Source organism: Pan troglodytes, chromosome 21 (genome assembly GCF_028858775.2).
Source record: "Pan troglodytes isolate AG18354 chromosome 21, NHGRI_mPanTro3-v2.0_pri, whole genome shotgun sequence".
NCBI lineage: Eukaryota > Metazoa > Chordata > Mammalia > Primates > Hominidae > Pan > Pan troglodytes.
In genome coordinates this window covers 42,878,171-42,901,060 of record NC_072419.2, presented here as the reverse complement: position 1 = coordinate 42,901,060, position 22,890 = coordinate 42,878,171, and the positions used below count along the sequence as shown (strand labels likewise).

Genomic DNA, 22,890 nt, shown 5'->3' with positions numbered 1-22,890 from the left:
TCATAATAAGTTTTAATGCCAGTGAATTGAAACCATGGGGTTCATGTTCCTTTTTAAAAAAAGCCAGTCAGCCTGAAGAATACCATCTGAGTCCAGAGTGTGTAACAGCTGGAAGAACGAGAGCAGGCCTATGGCCAACGTGCCCTAAAAACACTTTTCTGTGGACAGTAGATTCAAATCACCTGAGATCTTATTAGAAATGTACGTTCCTTTTTTTTTTTTTTCCTGGAGACGGACTCTCTGTCGCCCAGGTTGGAGTGCAGTGGCATGATCTTGGCTCACTGCAACCTCCGCCTCATGAGTTCAAGTGATTCTTCTGTGTCAGCCTCTAGAGTAGCTGGGACTACAGGTGTGTGCCACCACGCCCGGCTAATTTTTGTATTTTTAGTAGAGATGGAGTTTCACCATGCTGACCAGGCTGGTCTGGAACTCCTGACCTCAGGTGATCCCCCCGACCTCGGCCTCCCAAGGTGCTGGGATTACAGGTGTGAGCCACTGCGCGCGGCCAGAAATGCACAATCTCGAACCATACCCCAAACCTATCAAATCAGAATCTCTGGGATAGGAATCCAAGAATCTGAGTTTTAACAAGTCCTTCAGGTAATTCCAGGGCACACTAATGAAGCCATACCCTAGAAATCCTTGCACACGTGAGAATAACCAGCTGTAAATGTTTATGAAGTGAAAAGCAGCATTACCAAACCCAGCTATTAGAGGAAAGTGGCTGACTGAGCAAGCCGGCTGAATCAGTATCAGCTCCTGATGGCAGAGTGCCCTTACTCACGGAGGAAAGATAATGTAGAGTTGAAATGGGGCTTGGAAAGCTTGATGCACAGAGAAGTTAGGGTCACACTGTTCGAGGGCTCTGAAAGGAACCTTCTTCAGGTGGTTTTCATGGTTGAGAGTAGTGGTTAACTTCACTATCACCTCAACAGAAAATTCCCACCATGGGCCTGAAAGTCAGGGCTTCAGTCTTATTGATAAATAAGTATGTAATAATTATTTCAGATTTTCATCCAAGGTTATAAATGTTTGTATGTAGGTGCATTGAGATGCAAACTTGCAGTTAAACATTAAAACCTAGAATTCAATCTTGTTCTGTTTGAAAGGACTTGGGGTGTTCAGAGCAATTCTCTTAAGGGTAAGTCCCAGCTGACTTGCATATTTTTCCTTTTCTAGATGGCAGACTGTGGGGGACTGCCCCAGGTAGTTCAGGTAAGGAGAATTTTTTTTAAACACCCATTTAATTCTGCTTCTCTGTCTATGCAAAAATTAATGCCCTCTTGTTTTATCCCCCCAGCCTGGGAAGCTCACCGAGGCCTTCAAGTACTTTTTGCAGGGAATGGGCTACAGTGAGTAGTACACAACTTTCTATCTAGCAACGATTTAGGAATATTGGGAGCCAGTTTCACATCTGGGAGCCCACAATTCTTGAGATATAACCTCTGTGGCAGCTAGCCTTAAGCAAAGTAGAAACTGAAATGTTTATGGAACATTCATTTGTCCGTATTTATAAGCTAACACTCAGCACTTACTTTCATCAGGCACTATATATTCTTTTTTTTTTTTTTTTTTTTTTGAGACAGAGTCTCACTGTGTTGCCAGGCTGGAGTGCAGTCGTGTGATCTCAGCTCACTGCAACCTCCGCCTCCTGGGTTCAAGCGATTCTCCTGCCTCAGCCTCCCAAGTAGCTGGGACTACAGGCACGTGCCGAATAATTTTTGTATTTTTAGGAGAGACGGAGATTCACCATGTTGGCCAGGATGGTCTTGATCTCTTGACCTCATGATCTGCCTGCCTTGGCCTCCCAAAGTGCTGGGATTACATGCGTGAGCTACCGTGCCCAACCTATATATTCTTAATCTAAGAAGTCATTCTGTTATTAGTGCCAATTTATAGAAGAAGAAACTGAGGCTCAGAGAGACTAAGCACATTGCCAAGGGTAAAAATTCAGCTGCAGGGCCATGATTCAAACCCTGACAGTCTGACTCCAGAGCCCACATTTTGAACCCCTGCAGCTTAGGCTGTCCTAGGTGTGAATCTGAAATTATGATTTGCATTTAAACTCAGCTGGTTAATAAGTCCTGACCTAGAGAAATGAAATGGAGACTCCAGGAGAAAAGGGCGGTATCCTTGGTAAAGTCTCCTGCACCCCAGGGGACGAACTTGGAGAGTGTTTTAGAGCAAGTCCAAGGGTGTGTCCATATCATATGCCATTGTCCTGGTCTCTTGTATTGTAAGACCTCTGAGCTTTCTCATGGTCACAGAATTATCTACACTTGCTCCTTTCTTGGAGTTTTTAGAAAAACTCTTTCACCCAGGTACAGAGCTCTTTACCCAGTAGGGTGATTTTTCTCCTGTCTTTGGTATTAGTGTGGATAATGGTCATTGGCGAGCTGCCTGGTCAGCTGCTCTGGGCAGCTGGGCCCTGGGTGCAGCCCTGTACCTGCCAGGCAGACCATGTATGTCTTGTCTCAAGTGGCTGTGTCATCCTTGCCTGTGAGCCGCTACCAACCGAGCCCACACCCACAGCCCTGTGGCTCACTGGGAGGAGCAGGAGGCCCTCTCCTAGTCCATTCTTATCCTTTTCCTATGAAATAGCTGATCTTCCAGCCCACTTCTGATCCAAAGCAAGATGACTGTTTATAGCAGAGGGGAAAACAATTGCCTTTGTCTAGTTGAGGAAAGTAACATTTGAGATGTTATTGAAGTATCTGTCAGCCTCACCTCCTCTCTGGGACCTTAAAATAAAATTTTATCCCTGGCTTAGAGTATTCTGTCAGTGTCTACCAGGCAGCTGAGGTTGCCACTTGGCACTCTGGGGTCACTAACCTGCCTTTTCCTGTGTCCATCCTGCTTCCAGTCCCGTATGTGCAGCTCAGTCACCTGAGCACCGAGTCAGGTACCTTCCTCTGTGCTGGCCCTGCCCCGCCTTCCAGTCTCTCCTGGCTGCACTGGCTGCCTGCAGCATGTCCGCGGTCTTCCTGTGCAGTGAGAGCCCGATAGAACGTGGCTCAGTACGCCCCAGGAGATTTAGCCTACAGGTCCAGCCCTGGTCCCCTAGGAGGAGGAAAGGATCTGGTTGTAAGGGGCAGGCCTCCTCTTGTCATCCTAAATCCAGGGTCACAGCAGCAGCTGAAACTTGATAGGCAGGGCCCATCTTCCACCACCACCTACTGATCCTTGAATTAACCTCCAGACGCAGGAATCCAAGGGCAGCCTTGGCTCTAAATAGGAGGGTCAGAGCCTGTGCCCAGAGAACTCTGCAGATGATAGCACCTTTTGACCCCAGCATTGAAATGACAGCTAGGGGAGTGGCTGCTGCCCAGGACGATAGGCAGGGAGGCTATGCCAGGTAAGGCCCAGTCCCAGCCAAGCTGGAAGGACCTTAGAGTCAAGCAGTGGCAGAACAGGAGTCTGAGTTAAACACCTACTTCTCCATCCCTGGCAACCTGTACCTCATCCCTGTGTTGAGGTCAGCTCCAAGCCAATCTGCCCTCCCCTTCACCTGCACCATCCTACAAATCTCCTCCCTGGTAGCAAGGTAGCCTGTGGACACGGATGGTAGTCTCGTTGTATCGGGCTTGCACTGTGTTTGTGAAACACCTTCATACTTGTGTGTGTGTCTTTCTTTTCTTTTGGTTTAGTCTTGCATGCACTGTAGGTTTTGGTTACCTGTTTGGGTTCCCAAAGCCTCCATTCTGTCACTGTCTGAATGGTGTGGGCATAGTTAAGAGGCTATACTCTGGATTTAGGGTTTCCCCTTGTTCTGCAGTGACTACAATCAGCTGAGATTCCAACCAGATCTAAAGGATTAAAGTGGCCTCACATATCGCCACTCACCTAGAGCAAATAATACAAAATGGGGATGGCTATATCTTGTCCTGGGCGTCATTGTAAATGAGTCGGAAAAGCTAAACATAAAGCCTTTGATGAGACTCCTAGGTTAGCTGGGCTTAACCGGGGCTTCATCTTCTAGTCCCCTTGGTTCTCTGTTACAGTACCATCTGCCAGCATGACTCGGCTCGCCCGATCACGAACCCACTCAACCTCGAGTAGCCTCGGCTCTGGAGAAAGTCCCTTCAGCCGGTCTGTCACCAGCAATCAGTCAGATGGAACTCAAGAATCCTGTGAGTCCCCTGATGTCCTGGACAGACACCAGACCATGGAGGTGTCCTGCTAAGCAGATGCTCCTCCCCTGGACCATTGCAAGTCCATCCTTCAAATGACCACTCCATAATATAACATTTCATCCAGTGAACTGGCCTCTACTATCTTTAACTCATGCATGGCCACTGAACCTCTCTGTAGTAGCCTGGATTTATCATTCTCTCTGCCTGCCCACCCCCTTTTTTGTATAGCCCAAGAACCACTTCCATGCCATACTGTAACATTCCAACATCTTTAGCTGATCAGATCTCTCCATATCCTCTCTTGCCAGCTTTTTCCCGTGCTCCCCCAACTATGTATCGGATAAGATTCTTTGATCCCGACTCTGTGTGTGCGAGCACGCGTGTCTGTGTTTGTGTGTGCATAGTTCTGTGGTTTTAGACACGCTTTCTTGTAGTGCTTCTGCAAACAACAAAAAAGGGACTTATTTTGCATTCTCAGTGGTGTTTTTAAGGGAATTAGGCAGAACAGATTTCTAGGTTGGGTAGGCCACTGCATTCTCTTTTGTTTGCAAATTGGTCAACAAAATTTGCAAAGTGATTTCAGGAGAGAGCAGCTTTGAGGAATGTGGAAAATCATAATTGCCGTCTGGACCATTGATTGATTGTGACCGATAGTAGAAGGGTGCCTGTTACATAGAGAGGCTCCTTCTGTCCAAATGAATTTCTGTATACTCTTCTATAAATAAAAGGGAGGAATATATTCTGCTGGAAGCCCATGAACCATCGGTGAGGTTCTGATACAACATAGAGTTTTTTCCAAGGAGTGAGTGTGGTTTAATTACTGGACTCTCTTAGCACAGGAAGGTGGAAACAAAATGCCAGGCCTCTGCTCTGAAGAGCAAAACTGCTGTCGCTGCAGTATCTGATACCAGACATCCACATATCCACAAGAAGTGCCTCTTAGGTCTGTGACAGAGAGTGTGTCTCCATTCCTCAGTTCCCAGAAAGGGGAGAGGTTTGGCCTAAAAAGCATGTAGATGGGGGAGAAATGGGTGGGGGGAGAGGAACAGCCATTAACACAGTATCATGTTTAACAAGTATAGCCTTGATTTCAGTAGATGTAATGGAAGCCAAATTAAATTGATACAGAACCCATTTCTCAGAGTCTTTTTTTTTTTTTGAGACAGAGTCTCGCTGTTACCCAGGCTGGAGTGCAATGGCGCAAACTTGGCTCACTGCAACCTCTGCCCCCTGGATTCAAGCGATTCTCCTGCCTCAGCCTCCCGAGTAGCTGAGACTACAGGCACCTGCCACCATACCCAGCTAAGTTATGTATTTTTAGTAGAGATGGAGTTTCACCATGTTGGCCAGGCTGGTCTCAAACTCCTGACCTCAGGTGATCCACCTGCCTCAGCCTCCCAAAGTGCTGGGATTACAGGCATGAGTCATTGCTCCCAGCCATTAGAAAGATTGTTAATCCTATGAACTCCCTTTTGTAGGAGAGAAAGGGCCAATCTGTAGGGGTAGCCCTGTCCAGGTAAAGTTGTTTTCAGCCTCATGTCTACTGTTAGGTGAGGGAGTCACAGCCAGACAGAGAGTATTGCTGGAGGGTGAGAGAATTGTGGAGACCAACTACCACATAGCAAGAGCCCAGCTCCTGGGAGCATTGAGATGTAAGCTCAGGGTTACACAGTTCCAAATCTTGGGAAGGGGCTTTTCAGACACACTGTTTGCTTTCTGCTGAGATAAGGAATGCATCACTCTGCCAGAGTATGACTTTTTACAGATTATTAAATAAAGCTGCGTATGTCTCATTGTTACCCGATTGCTGGTGTTATTTCTTTCAAGCCATTCACTGGGGTTCAGGGCAGGACCGAGTTGCTGTATGCTGGTTCTGTGTTGCCATTTTCACATGTGATTGCTTATCCACCAAGCGACACTGTCCATTTATAGGAGGAAATGAAGACTGATGATAAATCATTTGCCCAAGGTCATGCAGCCAATAAGTCCAGCCAGGATCAAATCCCAGGGAATTATGCAGAATTCTATCTGATGTGTCTGTATTTCCCTCAAGCCAAAAATCGTGAGAAGCCTGACAGTGTTGTTTGTGATGGAGGAGGAGAAGCTGAGGTCTTGAGAAGGTGGTCCACGTCACAGCTCCACCACCTGTGTGGGATTCCTGGGTTCCACCTCTCATTTAATAATCTGCAACCACTTGTCTTCTAAGAGACCAGCTTGTATTTCTCCAGAAATGGCTATATTTGTACCCATCAAGAATAATTTCAGACCGAGTGCAGTGGCTCACGCCTGTAATCCCAACACTCTGGGAGGCCAAGGTGGGCGGATCACCTGAGGTCAGGAGTTAAAGACCAGCCTGGCCAACATGGTGAAACCCTGTTTCTACTAAAAATACAAAAATTAGCCAGGCATGGTGGTATGTGCCTGTAATCCCAGCTACTTGAAAGGCTGAGGCAGGAGAATCACTTGAACCCGGGAGGTGGAGGTTGCAGTGAGCCAAGATCACACCACTGCACTCTAGCCTGGGCTACAGAGCGAGACTGTGTCTCAAAAAAAAAAAAAAAAAAAAAGCCAGGCATGGTGGCTCACGCCTGTAATCCCAGCACTTTGGGAGGCCAAGGCGGGCGGATCACTGGAGGTCAGGAGTTCGAGACCAGCCTGACCAATGTGATGAAACCCCGTCTCTACTAAAAATACAAAAAAAAAAAAAATTAATCGAGCGTGGTGGCATGCGCCTGTAATCCCGCTACTCGGGAGGCTGAGACAGGAGAATTGCTTGAACCCAGGAGGTGGAGGTTGCAGTGAGCCAAGATTGCACCATTGCATTCCAGCCTGGGTAACAAGAGTAAAACTCTGTCTCCAAAAAAAAAAAAAAAAAAAAAAAAAAGAATAATTTCAGAAGACCACCATCTCAGATGAGTTTTCAGTAACCCGGGGCAAGTGCCAGCAAAAGTGCATGTGGATTGCTACATCTGTGACAGGCACTCGTAAAAAATGACATGAACCACCGGGCGCGGTGGCTCACGCCAGTAATCCCAGCACTTTGGGAGGCTGAGGTGGGCAGATCACGAGGTCGGGAGATCGAGACCATCCTGGCTAACACAGTGAAACCCCATCTCTACTAAAAATACAAAAAATTCGTCGGGCGTGGTGGTGGGCACCTATAGTCCCAGCTACTCAGGAGGCTGAGGCAGGAGAATGGCGTGAACCCGGGAGGCGGAGCTAGCAGAGAGCGGAGATAGCGCTACTGCACTCCAGCCTGTGTGACACAGCGAGACTCTTGTCTCAAAAAAAAAAAAAAAAAAAAAAAGACATGCCCATTCTGGCAGAGAAGTTGAAACAAATGCATATGAACAGATAAAGATTACCAGGCTGAAGCCTTACAATGCAGGCCAATGCTCCACAGAATGCTGACATGGGAAGGAATTGATCTGATGGCCTCAGTTGCCTTTTTTTTTGTTTTTTGTTTGGTTATGTTTTGTTCTGAGATGGAGTCTCGCTCTGTCGCCCAGGCTGGAGTGCAGTGGCATGATATCCACTCACTGCAACCTCCTCCTCCTAGGTTCAAGCAATTCTCCTGTCTCAGCCTTCTGAGTAGCTGGGACTACAGGCATGTGCCACCACGCCCAGCTAATTTTTAGTAGAGATGGGGTTTCGCCATGTTGACCAGGCTGGTCGGGAACTCCTGACTTCAAGTGATCTGCCCGCCTCAGCCTCCCAAAGTGCTGGAATTACAGGCATGAGCCCCTGCGCTGAGCCCTTTTTTTTTTTTTTTTTTTTTTTGAAACAGTGTCTCACTTTGTCACCCAAGCTGGATGGCAGTGGTGTAATCATAGCTCACTGCAGCCTCAAACTTCTGGGCTCAAGCCATCCTCCCACTTCAGCCTCTTGAGTAGCAGGGACTACAGGCATGCACCACCATGCCTGGCTAATTTTTTATTTTTTGTAGAGACAGCGTATCACTTTGTTGCCTAGGCTAGACTTGAACTCCTGACCTCAAGTGATCTTGCCTCAGCCTCCCAAAATGCTAGGGTTACAGGTGTGGGAATCAGCCCTTTATTGAGCATCTATATATAGGCCAGGCCCTTAATGCCTTCCTATAAATTTCCTTCTATTGATCCAGTGAGATACATGCTATTCCCATTTTATGGATGCAGAAACAGGTCCAGAGATAACTAGCTTGTAAATGGTCACAAAACTAGTAAGTGGCTGTATGGGAAACACTTTCCTCCACTACACTCAACACTTCCAACTCGGCTGTGACCAAATGTGTGAGCTTTTTTCCCATATACCAACCAGTTCTCCAACACCCCAGACTCTGAGTAGGTGTCCTAAATTACCACACCAGCTTCCTGGAGTTAGTACAGACCCTACAGGTTAAGGGTTCAGGCCCACAAGACCGCCCCCTGCTTCAGATGCCAGGTGCAAGCAGTGGATCCCCAGGTTATTCATACTTCTGTCCAACCTGGCTACAAACTGGACCCCCTCCCTCAGGTTTGATAGTTCGCTAAGATGGCTCACGGAACTCAGGGAAACACTGAATTTACTGGTTTATTATTCAAAAGGATATAAGGCTGGGTGCAGTGGCTCACACCTGTAATCCCAGCAGTTTGGGAGGCAGGAGGATTGCTTGAGCCCAGGAGTTCAAGACCAGCCTGGGCAATATAGTGAGACCCTGTCTCTATTCTAGAAACAGAAAAAAATAAAATAAAAAGGATACAATAGGCTGGGCACGGTGGCTCACGCCTGTAATCCCAGAACTTTGGGAGGCCGAGGTGGGTGGATCACGAGGTCAGGAGATTGAGACCATCCTGGCTAACATGGTGAAACCCCATCTCTACTAAAAATACAAAAAGTTAGCCGGGTGTGGTGGTGGGTGCCTGTAGTCCCAGCTACTCAGGAGGCTGAGACAGGAGAATGGTATGAACCCGGGAGGCGGAGCTTGCAGTGAGCCGAGATTGCGCCACTGCACTCCAGCCTGGGTGACAGAGCAAGACTCTGTCTCAAAAAAAAAAAAAAAAAAAAAAGGATACGATAAAGGATACAGGTAAATGGCCAGATAAAGAAGTATGTAGGAGGCTGGACACAGTGGCTCAAGCCTGTAATCCCAGCACTTTGGGAAGCCAAGGCGGGTGGATCACCTGAGGTCAGGAGTTCGAGACCAGCCTGGCTAACATGATGAAACCCCGTCTCTACTAAAAATACAAAAATTAGCTGGGCGTGGTGGTGCACACCTGTAATCCCAGCTACTCAGGAGGCTGGGGCAAGAGGATTGCTTGAACCCGGGAGGCAGAGGATGCGGTGAGCCTAAATTGTGCCACTCTACTCCAGTCTGGACAACAGAGCAAGAATCTGTCTAAAAATAATAATACATAGAGCAAGGTCTGGAGGGGTCCCAGGGAGTTGGGGTGTGCCACCCTTCTGGTGTGTTGGATGTGTTCACCAACCTGGAAACTCTCTGAACCTCGTACTTTAGGGATTTTTATGGAAGCTTCATCACATAAGCATTATCAATTATTAACTCAATCTCGAGCTCCTCTCCCCACTCCAGAGGATGAGGGTGGGACTGAAAGCTCCAAGCTCATAATGATGGCTTTGTCTTTCTAGTGACCAGTCCCCCTCCAGGAGCCCACCAAGTGTTGCCTCATTAGAACAGAAAACACTTCTGTCACCGAGGAAATTCGAAGGGTTTTAGCAGCTCTGGCCAGGAGCCAGGGAGGAACACCAGTGCGTATTTCTTAGTGGATAGACCTAGGATTTTAAATTTTGTAATTCTTAGGTGCCTCCCTAAGTAGAAAAGGAGAGTTATGCCGTGGGATTCTTTTAAGAAGAGACCAGAGATTCCCTACTTCCTGCCCCATTCATGAACTGCACCTTGAGGCTTGTTTTGAAGATGTGCGTATCATAAGAAGACGGGCATTACAGTTGTATGGCAGCAGGAGTGGGAAGGTGGGCTCAAGCTCAAGTCCCTCCCTGCCAAGGCCCACATCCCTGAGTGGCTGTCACCCATTCTAACGTCCTGATTAGAACTCTCTTGCAGAAGTGTGCCTCCACTCTGGCTCCTTCAGCTCTGTATGCCAAGTGCCTACAAGGATAAAAATCAAACCAGCCTTCCCTAGGATCAAAGGAGAACCTGAGCAGGAGTGCTGTAGCTGGCAAGGCCCCAGAAAGGGCTGCCTGGGCTGAGCTGGAGTCAGGAATCATTTCAGTGCAGTGGGCCCTTTGTCTCCAGGAGTACTAATCCCCCTAATGGGGAAGCAGCGAGAGGGTGTGGTTAAATCTTAATGAAGAGTGGGACTGAAGGTAACACACTGATCAAAGACAATTCAGCCAGAGTCAGATTCTTTATCCTAGACCAGTGATTCTCAAGCTTGGGCATGGACTGTGGCTCATGCTTGTAATCCCAACACTTAGGGAGGTGGAAGTGGGAGGAACAGTTGAGGCCAGGAGTTTGAGATTAGATGGGGCAGCACAGTGAAACCTCATCTGTACAAAAAAAATTTTAAATTAGCCAGGAGTGCTGGTGCACACCTGTAGTCCTAGCTACTCAAGGCTGAGAAGGGAGGATTACTTGAGCCTGGGTCAAGGCTGCACTAAGCTATGATTGTGCCACTGCACTCTATCCTGGGTGACAAAGCAAGACCCTGTAAAAAAAAAAAAAAAAAAAAATTCAAGCCTGGGCATGCATCGGAATCACCTGGAGGCATGAAAACAGATTGCTGGGCCTACCTCCAGAGTATGATTCCATAGATCTGGGATGCGGCCTGAGAATTTGCATGTCTAACAAATTCCCGCTGAGGCTGCTGGGCTAGGGACCATACTTGGAGACCACTGTCCAGATACTGCTGCTATTCAAAGTGTGGTCCCCAGACTGGCAATATGGGGGTCACCTGGGAGCGTATTAGAAATGCAAAATACTGAACTCCGCCCCAGACCTTCTGAATCAGAGCCTGCAGTGTAACAAGATCCCCAGGTGATTCCTATACACATTAAAGGTTGAGAAGGCAGTGCTTCCCACACTCGTCAGTCAAGGGAATCTCCTGCAGGGTTTAAAATTTAGATTCCTGGGCTCCCTATCTGGAGACTTGGATTTAGAAAGTTTGGGAGATCCCAGAAATTGCTACAATTAAGCCCCGCTGAGTGATTATTATGGTCAGGCCAGCATGGGAACTCCTGCTCATTTTCCTCAGTCCTGTGTTCCTTGGACAAGACCAAGCCACAAAGCCAGAGAAAAACCTTTTGCTCCAGGATCATGACAAGGCAGCAGCTGCTCCCCTAGAAACAGGAACTCGGGGAAGGTGGCTCCTCGACGGTCTGTGATGCCGTCAGAGGAAACGGGTGGTTGTGAGAACCACAGAGTCTGCAGTCGGAGCTAGAGCTCCAAGGACCCCACGCCTGTGTCTCTGTGACAGAGCTCAAAGGGCCCTGGGCCTTCCCTCCCTGGCTCGGCTGTGCTTGGGAGGGTTCCCCAGTCCAGAATCCCTAAGGAGCATGGGGCAGCTGATCCATCCCTGGTGTACAAACTGCTGACTGCAGACAGATGCTGAGCTACCCAAACCAACACCTAGCCTCTCCCTGAAGATCCTCCCAGGCTGAGAGAGTTCTGGGTGTCCTAGGACCAAGGACACTGGCAGACTTCCAGAAGGGCCCCCAAAGCCCTAACCGTCCAGCCAGAGCATGCGTCTCAGCAGAGCTGTCTTCCCGAGCCTTTTATGACAAACCAGTAAGTATGCTTGCTTTTGTTCTTGGATGGCCTGGAGACAGGTGAGGAAGAATGGTCTCCCCCGCCCCGACTGGGACTGGGCTTTATTTGCCGTTGGGAAAAAAACAAGCTCAAGGAGAAGGGGGAGTGGTTCTACTGAGGCTGTAAAGAGGGGTGGTTTCTGGGGGTCCCAGAAGAACCAAGACTCACCTGCTCCACCTTTGACCTCCTCTTGGAGCTTACGCTCTTCCATGCAGCTTGTCTTCACGCCCGTCCTAGTCCCATCTCAGGTGCGCACTTGCTGTGTGACTTTGGGCCCCTCTCTGCGCTGCAGTCAGACTCCAAAGTCAGGAACGTGAGTGCTACCATCTCTGAAGACATTTCAGCTGTAGAGCCTACAGTGCACACTCACTCTCAAAAGGGTGATATTTCTCAATTGGAAGAGAGGGAGAGGTCTCCCTTTAACTCAATCCAAATTCATTTATTTTTTTTGAGTTGGGGTCTCATTCTGTTACCCAGGCTGGAGTGCAGCGGCGTAATTATGACTAACTATAGACTTGAACCACTGGGCTCAAGTGATCCTCCCGCCTTAGCCTCCCAAGTAGCTGAGACTACAGGCATGTACCACCATGCCCAGCTAATTCGTTATATTTTTGTAGAGATGGCAGGCGGTGGTGGGGGTGGGGGTGGGGTTCTCACTATGTTGCCCAGGCTGGTCTCGAACTCCTGGCCTCAAGCAATCCTCCTGTCTCAGCCTCCTAAATTGCTGGGATTACAGGCATGAGCCACCGTGCCTGGCCAAATTCATCACTCTTACCCCCACTGCTGAAAAATGATCTTCAGAAGCACAAAATACACATGATGGCAGGCCCAGTCCTGCACGAATGGGCTACATGAACAGAATCACACGGTTGTCCTCTCAGGGACTTGGTCACTGTATCTGAAATGGGACCCAAGTGAGATACTGAAAAAAAAAAACAACACAATATTCTGGGCAGCGTGCTCATCTCGGCTGCCGTTGACTAACTTTTTCCTTTCACCCGATGCCTCATGTCCTCCGGAAAGTGCCTGGCACATAGTAAGTTTTTCAAAAATTTGTAGAGTTAATGATTTGATGCTGTCTTATAAAATGTGTGGCTAATACTCTGCCTCCTCCTAGGCTGGCCCATCGTATGGTCTTTGTTTTGCCCCCAGGGGCTTATTGGCCTTGACCTGACCAAGTCCTTGACCAGGTGAAGGGAGCTGCAGAGACTTTGGGGAGGCTTTCAGCCTGAGTACAGCTCCCCTGTCTCCATCTGCCTTTGGGCCCAGCCCCCAGCTCCACCTGCGGCAGGAAGGAGTCTCTCAGTTTATTGCAGGTGGTGACTGTGGTCTTCCTGAAGGAGGGGAAAGGAAACTAAGCCTTACTGAGCACCCACTCTGTGCCAGACTCCTGCAACTCTCCCCACAGCCCCATGGCGCCTGTAGTGCACCTCGTTCACAGATGAGACGGGGGAAGCTTGCATGCTTTGCCTGAGGCCACACAGCTCCAGCCAGGTTCAAGTGGGCACTCATGCTGCCCAAGCCAGAGGTTCTCTCCCTGGGGTTTCCTGGTCTTGGGTTTGTAAAAATCCTCCCCAGGAGGATCGCTTAAGCCCAGGAGTTCAAGACTAGCCTGGGCAACACAGCAAGACCCCAATAATGTAAAACAAAAACAAAAAACCTCCTCAAGAACAGCAGCACCATTTCAGTGTACCCAGGCTGCAGGATCCTAAAAGGCTGAGCAGGAAGTGGCTGTCAGGACCCATTTCCATGCCATATGCCCATTCTGTGTTCAAGAGCTCCCTTCCAGATGAATGCCGAACTCCCCATACGGAGGGAGCAGCAAGCAGGTATTAGGTTTTTTGGGGCGGGAGGGGGGTACAGAGTCTCGCTCTGTCGCCCAGGCTGCAGTGCAGTGGCACAATCTCGGCTCACTGCAGCCCCTGCCTCCCAGGTTCAAGCGATTCTTTTGCCTCGGTCTCCTGAGTAGCTGGGATTACAGGTACCCACCACCACACCCGGCTCATTTTTGTATTTTTAGTAAAGACAGGGTTTCACCATGTTGGCCAGGCTGGTCTCAAACTCCTGACCTCATGTGATCTGCCCACCTCGGCTTCCCAAAGTGCTGGGATTACAGGCATGAGCCACCGCGCCCGGCCCAGGTATTGTTATTCCCATGTCAACGACATGAGACTGAAGAACAGAGAGGGCTGTTCCATGCTCTAAGGTAGGATCTTTACTCCCCAGACAGGACTGGTCCAGGAGGCCACAGAAATCACTCCATGATATTGATGGACGCCCGTCCTCATCCAGGCAGTGTGGGGTTCAAAGGCAAGGAAGGAGCCCACTCTGTCACCACCCCATTCAGTGATCTCCTCCAGAGTAAGGTGCATGGGTTCCCCTCCAGGGACCACCAGTCCTTGGCAGGTGCCTGACACAGAGCAGAAGCTCCATGAATACCAGCTGAACTGGGCCAATTGTGTAACTGTGCCTTGTCCCTACTGAAAAGAATGAAACCATCTGAAAAGAAAGACAAAGCTCCGCCTCCCACTCCCCAAACACTTTAAAATAGTGTTTGGAAAAATCAGCACTATCCTGGAAATCCGGGGATTTAAACTATTCTAATGATAAGACACCTGTCCGAAGAGCTAACAGTCTCATTTAGTTAATGTGTGCTGAGTGCTTTCTGTGATGCCTCACTAAATGCTGAGTAATAGGCAAACAAAAGAAGTCTTTGTCCTCATGCAGTTACAGGATAGTGGCAGATTAAACAAGTAAACTCTCAAATGAATGACGAAAACTTCCCAAGAGAGGCTGGGTCCCATGGCTCACACCTGTAATCCCAGGACTTTGGGAAGCTGAGGTGGGAGGATTGGTGGAGCCCAGGAGTTCAAGAACAGCCTGGGCAACATGGCATGAGCCCGTAACTTAAGAAAAAAGGGCCGGGTGCGGTGGCTCATGCCTGTAATCCCAGCACTTTGGCAGACCGAGGAGGGCGGATCGCCTGAGGTCGGGAGTTCAAGACCAGCCTGACCAATATGGGGAGACCCCATCTCTACTAAAAATACAAAATCGGCCAGGCGTGGTGGCGCATGCCTGTAATCCCAGCTACTCGGGAGGCTGAGGCAGGAGAATCGCTTGAACCCAGGAGGCGGAAGTTGCGGTGAACTGAGATCGTGCTATTGCACTCCAGCCTGGGCAACAAGAGTGAAACTCTCTGTATTAAAAAAACAAAACAAAACAAAATTTGCAAAGAGGCTGGATGTGGTGGCTAATGTCTGTAATCCCAGCTACTTGGGAGGCTGAGGTGGGAGGATCCCCTGAACCCAGGAGTTCAAGGGTGCAATGAGCTAGGACTGCACCACTACACTCTAGCCTGGGTGACGGAGTGACACCTCCTGGGGAGGCTCCCAGGAGAGGCCGCTGATGAAGTGACATTCAGGACGTGGTAAAGGAAACAGGGGGCTGGTCAGGGTTTTCATGTGCGTTATCTCTCGGACCTGTATGTTGAGTGTTGTTATCCCCATTTTTCAGATGAGGAAAAGGAGGCACAGAGAGGGGAAGTGGCTCAACAGTCAGTCCCCCAAAGCCTTGCAAGTCATCACTGCATCATACAACCCACAGTCCTTTTTTTTTTTTTTTGAGACAGCGTCTCACTCTGTTGCCTGGGCTGGAGTGCAGTTGACTAACTGTGGTATGATCTTGGCTCACTGTGAACTCCATCTCCCAAGCTCAAACAATCCTCCCGCCCTCCTACCTCAGCCTCCTGAATAGCTGGGATTACAGGTGTGCGCCACCACAGCCGGCTAATTTTTGTGGTTTCTTTTGTAGAGACTAGATTTTGCCATGCTGGCCAGGCTGGTCTAGAACTCCTAAACTCAAGCAGTCCACCCTCCTCAGCCACTTCAAGTGCTGGGATTAAGTGCTCGGCCTCTTAAACTATCGGGCCTGGTGGCTCATGCCTGTAATCTCAGCAACTCAGGAGGCTGAGACAAGTACTCTTACTTGGCCCTTTGACACCAATAACAGTGTATCTGTGTCACCTTGGCTTGCTGTGACACCAGCTCTCAAGCCTGCTCAGATCCCTCTTGCAGACTTTTTTTTTTTTTTGAGAGGGAGTCTCCCTCTGTCACCCAGGCTGGAGTGCAGTGACTTGATCTTGGCTCATTGCAACCTCTGCCTCCCAGGTTCAAGCAATTCTCCTGTCTCAGCCTCCCACCTGAGTAGCTGGGACTACAGGTACACACCACCACGCCCAGCTAATCTTTGTATTTTTAGTGGAGATGAGGTTTCACCATATTGATCAGGCTGGTCTTGGTCTTGAACTCCTGACCTCAGGTCATCCACCTGCCTCAGCCTCCCAAAGTGCTGGGATTACAGGCATGAGCCACCACACCCAGCCCTCCTTGCAGACCTCTGATCCAAGCCACAGTTCCTGGTATGCCTGGAGGGAGCTCACTGTCCTGTCATTGTCCCCTGCCACCCAGTAGCCGAGTGTGATCCCGGGTCAGAGAAAGGGTTCTAAGTGAGCTATAGGAATTCAAAGGAGTGATCAACAAAGGCTAGGGGCTGGGAGGCTTCCTGGGGAAGGAAGAATGGGATCCAAACAGGACTGAAGGAAGGAGAGGGCATGACTGCCCATGGGAGGGACCCAAGTAGAGGCCCAGAAAGAAAAAGTTGAGCCTGTTGTGGCATAAAAAAGATGAGATGTGGAGAAAACAGCGTCCAATGTGCAGGAAGCCTTCAGAGGCTGGCAGAGAGGCTGGAGCCTGGTCCCACAGGAGGGAGGTCATTCACATGCTCTGTGAGGAGGTAGCCAGGGCCGATCTGGGGAGGGAGGGGTATCTAAGATTGGGCCAGAAGCCTCGGCTCTGTCCCCATCACTGTGTCTCTTTCAGATTTCCCTCGATGATGTGCTTCTGAGTGCTCTGCTGAGGAACAATGGGAAGTCTGCCCAGCAGAAGAAAATCTCTGCCAAGCCCAAGCTTGAGTTCCTCTGTCCAAGGCCAGGGACCTGTGACCATGGAAGCAGGTAGGCCTCAGGGCCTGTGACAGCCAGGCTCTTCCCACACAGTACTAGACTTGACTGCCTCTGTGGGCCTTCCTGGCCAGCAGCTCCAACACAGCGTAAGCACCGCTGAGGGCCTGCTGCATACCAGGCCCTGCCTACTGAGCCATACAGCAGGGTCCCTGCTCCTATACAGCCTACCTTAGCAGTAAGAACAGTAAACAATGGCATAAATGAGAAAACAGGAGAAAGCAACAGGCACTAACCAGAATATTAAACCAGGAGGGCATGACAGTCCCCCAGGCATTTCCCAAGGCTTCCCTCCTTCTCAACCAGTTGTTTATCCAAACACCGAGCTGGCCAGCCCCACCTCCCCAGCCCCCAGAGCTGCACTGTCCATTGCAGTCGCCACCAGCCACACGTAACTGCTTAAACTTAACATTTTAGGCCAGGGTGGGGCACGGTGGCTCACGCCTGTAATCCCAGCACTTTGGGAGGCCAAGGCGGGCAGATAACCTGAGGTCAGGAGTTCAAGACCAGCCTGGCCAACATGGTGAAACCCCATCTCTACTAAAAATACAAAAATTAGGCCGGGCGCGGTGGCTCACGCCTGTAATCCCAGCACTTTGGGAGGCCGAGGCGGGCGGATCACGAGGTCAGGAGATCGAGACCTTCCTGGCTAACACTGTGAAACCCCGTCTCTACTAAAAATACAAAAAATTAGCCGGGCGTGGTAGCGGGCGCCTGTAGTCCCAGCTACTCGGGAGGCTGAGGCAGGAGAATGGCGTGAACCCAGGAGGCGGAGCTTGCAGTGAGCCGAGATCGCGCCACTGCACTCCAGCCTGGGCGACAGAGCGAGACTCCGTCTCAAAAAAAAAAAAAAAAACAAAAAAACAAAAATTAGCCGGTCATGGTGGTGGGTGCCTGTAATCCCAGCTACTTAGGAGGCTGAGGCAAGAGAATCACTTGAACCCGGGAGGCAGAGGTTGCAGTGAGCTGAGACCATGCCACTATGCCACTGCACTCCAGCCTGGGCAACAGAGTGAAAATTCGTCTAACAAAAAAAAAAAAAAAGGTCTTTCATCACCCCAGCCACATTTTAAGTGCTCAATAGCACACTTAGTAAGTGACCACCTTGTTAGACAGCACAGAATTATAGAACATTTCCATTGTTGCAGAAAGTTCTGCTATACTGTCCTAGTGGACCCGAGAGGTACTATGAAATTACCTGAAGTGAAATTAGGGCTGTCTTTTTATTTTTGTGGTATATATATTTTTTTTAATACACGGTCTTGCTCTGTCACCCAGGCTGGAGTGCAGTGGCGTGATCATGGCTTACTGCAGCTTCAACCTCCCAGGCTCAAGCAATCCTCCTACCTCAGCCTCCCGAGTAGTTGGGACTACAGGCACATGCCACCATGCCTGGCTAAATTTTAAAATTTTTGTAGAGATGGAGTCTCCCTATGTTGCCCAGGCTGGTCTTGAACTCTTGGGGTCAAATGATCCTCCCACCTTGGCCTCCCAAAGTGCTGAGATTTCAGGCATGAGCCACCATGCCTGGCCCTTGCCAGGGCTGTCTTAATGGTGGAAAAATAGCATATACAATGCATATGCTGAGTCTATAACCATGATTTTCTAGTATAGTCTTGACTAAAACTCCCAGTTTCTTGGACAGTTGAACAATAAAAATATCCTAGCAATTCTAGGTTTTTTTTTTTTTTTTTTTTTTTTTTTTGAGACGGAGTCTCACTCTGTCTCCAAGGCTGGAGTGCAGTGGGGCAGTCTTGGCTCACTGCAAGCTCCGCCTGCTGGGTTCACGCCATTCTCCTGCCTCAGCCTCCCGAGTAGCTGGGACTACAGGTGCCCGCCACCACGCCTGGCTAATTTTTTTTTTTTTTTGTATTTTTAGTAGAGACAGGGTTTCACTGTGTTAGCCAGGATGGTCTCGATCTCCTGACTTTGTGATCCACCTGCCTCGGCCTCCCAAAGTGCTGGGATTACAGGCGTGAGCCACTGCACCCGGCCGCAATTCTAGTATTTTGATGTTGGAACTATGGCCCCAGGTCTGTTTCTTCTTCTCCCAAAACAGGCCACAAATCCTTTCTCAAGTCACACTTTGATAGGGATTTCAATAATATATTAGGGTTCTCCAGAGAAACACAACCAATAGTTGTGTGTGTGTGTGTGTGTGTGTGTGTAGAGATTTTTTTTTGAGGAGCTGGCTCACACAGTTGTGGAGGCTGTAAGTCTGAAATCTGCAGGGCAGACTGGAGACCCAGGGAAAAGCTGATGCTGCGGTCCTGAGTTGACCACAGTCTGGAGGCAGAATTCCCTCTTCCTCAAAGGACGTCAGTCTTGTTCTTTTAAGACCTTCAACTGATTGCACGAGGCCCACCCACATTATGGACGGTTATCTGCATTACTCGTTCTACTGATTTAAATTCAATCTCAGCCGACTGCAGTGGCTCACGCCTGTAATCCCAGCACTTTGGGAGGCTGAGGCAGGCGGATCACCTGAGGGTGGGAGTTTGAGACCAGCCTGACCAACATGGTGAAACCCCATCTCTACTAAAGATACAAAATTAGCCGAGCATGGTGGCGCACGCCTGTAATCTCAGCTACTTGGGAGGCTGAGGCAGGAGAATCACTTGAACCTGGGAGGTAGAGGTTGCAGTGAGCCGAGATCACACCACTGCACTCTAGCCTGGGCAACAAGAGCAAAACTCCGTCTCAAAAAAATAAATAAATTCAATCTCAATCACAGCAACATCTAGACTGGTATTTGACCAAATATCTGGGTTGTGTGGCCTAGCCACAATGACACATAAAATCAACCAGCACAGATAACAAGATCACACTACTTCATGGTGTATTTACTTGCTCCCCTGGACAGAGCCTAGGGACATGTGCCTTATATGGCTGTTGTGCAAGTTTTGCTACTGGGACTTTGGTTAAATCACCTAAATTGGCTAGGGGCGGTGGCTCATGCCTGTAACCCCAGCACTTTGGAAGGCTGAGGCAGGTGGATCACCTGAGCTCAGGAGTTTGAGATCAGCCTGACCAATATGGTAAAACCCTGTCTCTACTAAAAATACAAAAACTAGCCGGGCGTGGTGGCATGCACCTGTAGCCCCAGCTACTCTGGAGGCTGAGACAGGAGAACTGCTTGAACCTGGGAGGTGGAGGTTGCAGTGAGCCAAGATCGAGCCACTGCACTCCAGCCTGGGGGACACAGCAAGACTCTGTCAAACAAAACAAAACAAAAACAATAAATCGCCTAAATTCCCCATCTCAAGTTTTTCATTTGTAACATAGAAGTCTCCTCAACCATGTGATAATTAAAGATGTGAAAATCTTAGCACACTGTTTTATAGAGCTGACTAAAAAAAAAGCAAACTTCAGGCCAGGTGCATGCCTGTAATCCCAGCGCTTTAAGAGGCCGAGGAGGGCGGATCATGAGGTCAGGAGTTCAAGACCAACCTGACCAACATAGTGAAACCCCGTCTCTACTAAAAATACAAAAAATTAGCTGGGCATGGTGGTGGGTGCCTGTAATCCCACCTACTCGGGAGGCTGAGGCAGGAGAATCACTTGAACCCAGGAGGAGGTGGAGGTTGCAGTGAGCCAAGATCATGCCATTGCAGTCCAGCCCGGGCGACAGTGTGAGACTCTGTCTCAAAAAAAAAAAAAAAAAAAAGAGGCCGAGGCAGGCAGACCTGAGGTCAAGAGTTCGAGACCAACCTGGACAACATGGAGAAACCCTGTCTCTCCTACAAGTACAAAAAAATTAGCCAGGCATGGTGGTATGTGCCTGTAATCTCAGCTACTCAGGAGGCTGAGGGAGGAGAATCGCTTGAACCCAGGAGGTCAAGATTGCAGTGAGCCAAGATCATGCCACTGCACTCCAGCCTGGGCAACAGAGCGGGACTGTCTCAAAAAAAAAAAAAAAAAAAGCAAACTTCACAGAATATGAGCCTACGTTGAAGAAATAACATCAATGTGCCTGCAAATATGTAGCAAAGTTTACAACTGGACATTTCAAACAAGAGTACTGGGCTCAAAATGATTGAAACCTCAGAGGTAGGCCGGGTGCAGTGGCTCACGCCTGTAATCCCAGCACTCTGGGAGGCCGAGGCGGGCAGATCACGAGGTCAGGAGTTCGAGACCAGCCTGACCAACGTGGTGAAATCTCATCTCTACTACAAAAAGTAGCCAGGCGTGGTGGTGGGTGCCTGTAATCCCAGCTACTCAGGAGGCTGAGGCAGGAGAATCACTTGAATCCGAAAGGCAGAGGTTGCAGTGAGCCAAGATCGCACCACTGCACTCCAGCCTGGGCGACAGAGCGAGACTCCGTCTCAAAAAAAAAAAAAAAAAATACACACACGCGCACCTTAGAGGTAGATCTTGACTAATAGAACAAGGGTCACCTCACTTCTATTTCAATTACAGAAAATGCTGACAAGCAAACACTGATGAGCCAAGACAATTCAGAGCAGATTTACTTACCCCAAAGAAGAATTATTGAGAATTGTGAGTGAATTCTGTCAAACAAGGTATTAATCTGTCACCACTACAGTAAAACAGATTAAGCACATTTTCTTTTTTTGGGGGGGGTGGGGGACGGAATCTTGCTGTGTTGCCCATGCTGGAGTGCAATGGTGCCATCTTGGCTCACTGCAAGCTCCACCTCCTGGGTTCAAGCGATTCTCCTGTCTCAGCCTCCTAAGTAGCTGGGATTACAGGCACGTGCCACCACCAAGCCCAGCTAATTTTTGTATTTTTAGTAGAGACGGGGTTTCACCATGTTGGCCAGGCTGGTCTGGAACTCCCGACCTCAGGCGATCTGCCTGCCTTGGCCTCCCAAAGTGTTGGGATTACAGGCGTGAGCCACTGCGGCCACTCAGTCTTGCAACCATATATATATATATATTTTTTTTTTTTCTTTTTGAGATGGAGTTTAGCTCTTGTTGCCCAGGCTGGAGTGCAATGATGTGATCTCCGCTCACCACAACCTCCGCGTCCGAGGTTCAAGTGATTCTCCTGCCTCAGCCTCCCGAGTAGCTGGGACTACAGGCATGCACCACCACATCGGGCTAATTTTGTATTTTTAGTAGAGATGGGGTTTCTCCATGTTGGTCATGCTGGGCTCGAACTCCCAACCTCAGGTGATCCATGTGCCTCGGCCTCCCAAAATGCTGGGATTGTAGGCATAAGCCCCTGTGCCCGGCCTCTTGCAACCACTTTAAATCTACCACATCCCAGGCCTTGTGACAGGACCTGGGGACACAGGAGTGGACAAGACTGGCACAGTCCATGACTTCAGGGACAGTTGAGCCCCAGGGACAGGTGCTAAACCAATAACCAACTAGAACTGTCTTAGATTTTGGTGGCAGTATGTTTTAAGGGATTCTGACCAAGAGTGTGTGCAGAGGTGGCTGGTCAGGGAAGGCTTCCTGAAAGAAGGGACATTTCACTTGGGAAATGAAGGATGAAGGTAAGCCAGCCAGGCAGAGTGAGGCCATTCAGGGGGACAGTGTAGTGTATGCAGCTGGGTGGCTGCCCCCAGGAGTGCAAGGCCAGGGCTTCCAGGAGGGGAAGGGGCCCTCCCAGGCCACATTTTCCCATTCTCATCAGAGAGCACCCGTCACAAGGTGTGCATCATTTGTCCAAGCATCAGACATTTCTCTGCACTGTGGAATGGCCAGGCCTTATGCCTCAGAGACCTCAGAGGACAGACCCCTGGGGAGCTCTCCAGGCTGGGTTCACTGCAGGGTCTCCACATGTGTCTGGGAGGATGTGGGGAACTAGTCCATTTCCAGAATCAGCCTCGGTCTTCCCATGCCCACCCGGAGCACAGGCCCTTCAGCCCACACGGTGCCCCCACCCAACACCCCCATCCTTGTCTGCTCAGCTGCTTCCCCTGCCCCACTTCCTGGGGTCCCAGCTCCATCTGAAGGGCACACCAGAGTCCTCTAAGACCTTGCTTCCTACAGGGGCATCTAGGATGCAGAGGGACCCTTCTTGCTGAC

At 49.4% G+C, this 22,890-nt stretch overlaps 2 protein-coding genes across 13 annotated transcripts in view; both read left to right on the top strand.

Moving 5' to 3' along the window:
* NDRG3 (NDRG family member 3) overlaps positions 1–5,932 on the top strand; it is a 94,142-nt gene extending 88,210 nt beyond the window's left edge. For 5 of the 9 annotated variants that reach the window (XM_001138768.5, XM_009437171.4, XM_003316924.7 and 2 more), the window contains 3 exons: positions 1,180–1,215; positions 1,301–1,352; positions 4,002–5,932. In XM_001138768.5, the coding sequence (XP_001138768.1) occupies positions 1,180–1,215; positions 1,301–1,352; positions 4,002–4,183 (270 nt within the window). In that variant the 3' untranslated portion in view covers positions 4,184–5,932. Of the gene's footprint in view, positions 1–1,179; positions 1,216–1,300; positions 1,353–2,863; positions 2,903–4,001 lie in introns of all 9 variants that reach the window. The other 4 variants (XM_009437169.5, XM_009437170.4, XM_016937871.4 and 1 more) reach the window with 1 other exon arrangement.
* A 5,553-nt stretch (positions 5,933–11,485) lies between these two features.
* The window catches only part of SLA2 (Src like adaptor 2), a 34,280-nt gene continuing 22,875 nt past the window's right edge, over positions 11,486–22,890 (top strand). For 2 of the 4 annotated variants that reach the window (XM_016937873.4, XM_009437161.5), the window contains exons 1-2: positions 11,749–11,853; positions 16,752–16,885. In XM_016937873.4, coding sequence (XP_016793362.1) covers positions 16,795–16,885 — 91 coding nt within the window. In that variant the 5' untranslated portion in view covers positions 11,749–11,853; positions 16,752–16,794. Of the gene's footprint in view, positions 11,854–16,751; positions 16,886–22,890 lie in introns of all 4 variants that reach the window. The other 2 variants (XM_001137186.7, XM_001137099.7) reach the window with 2 other exon arrangements.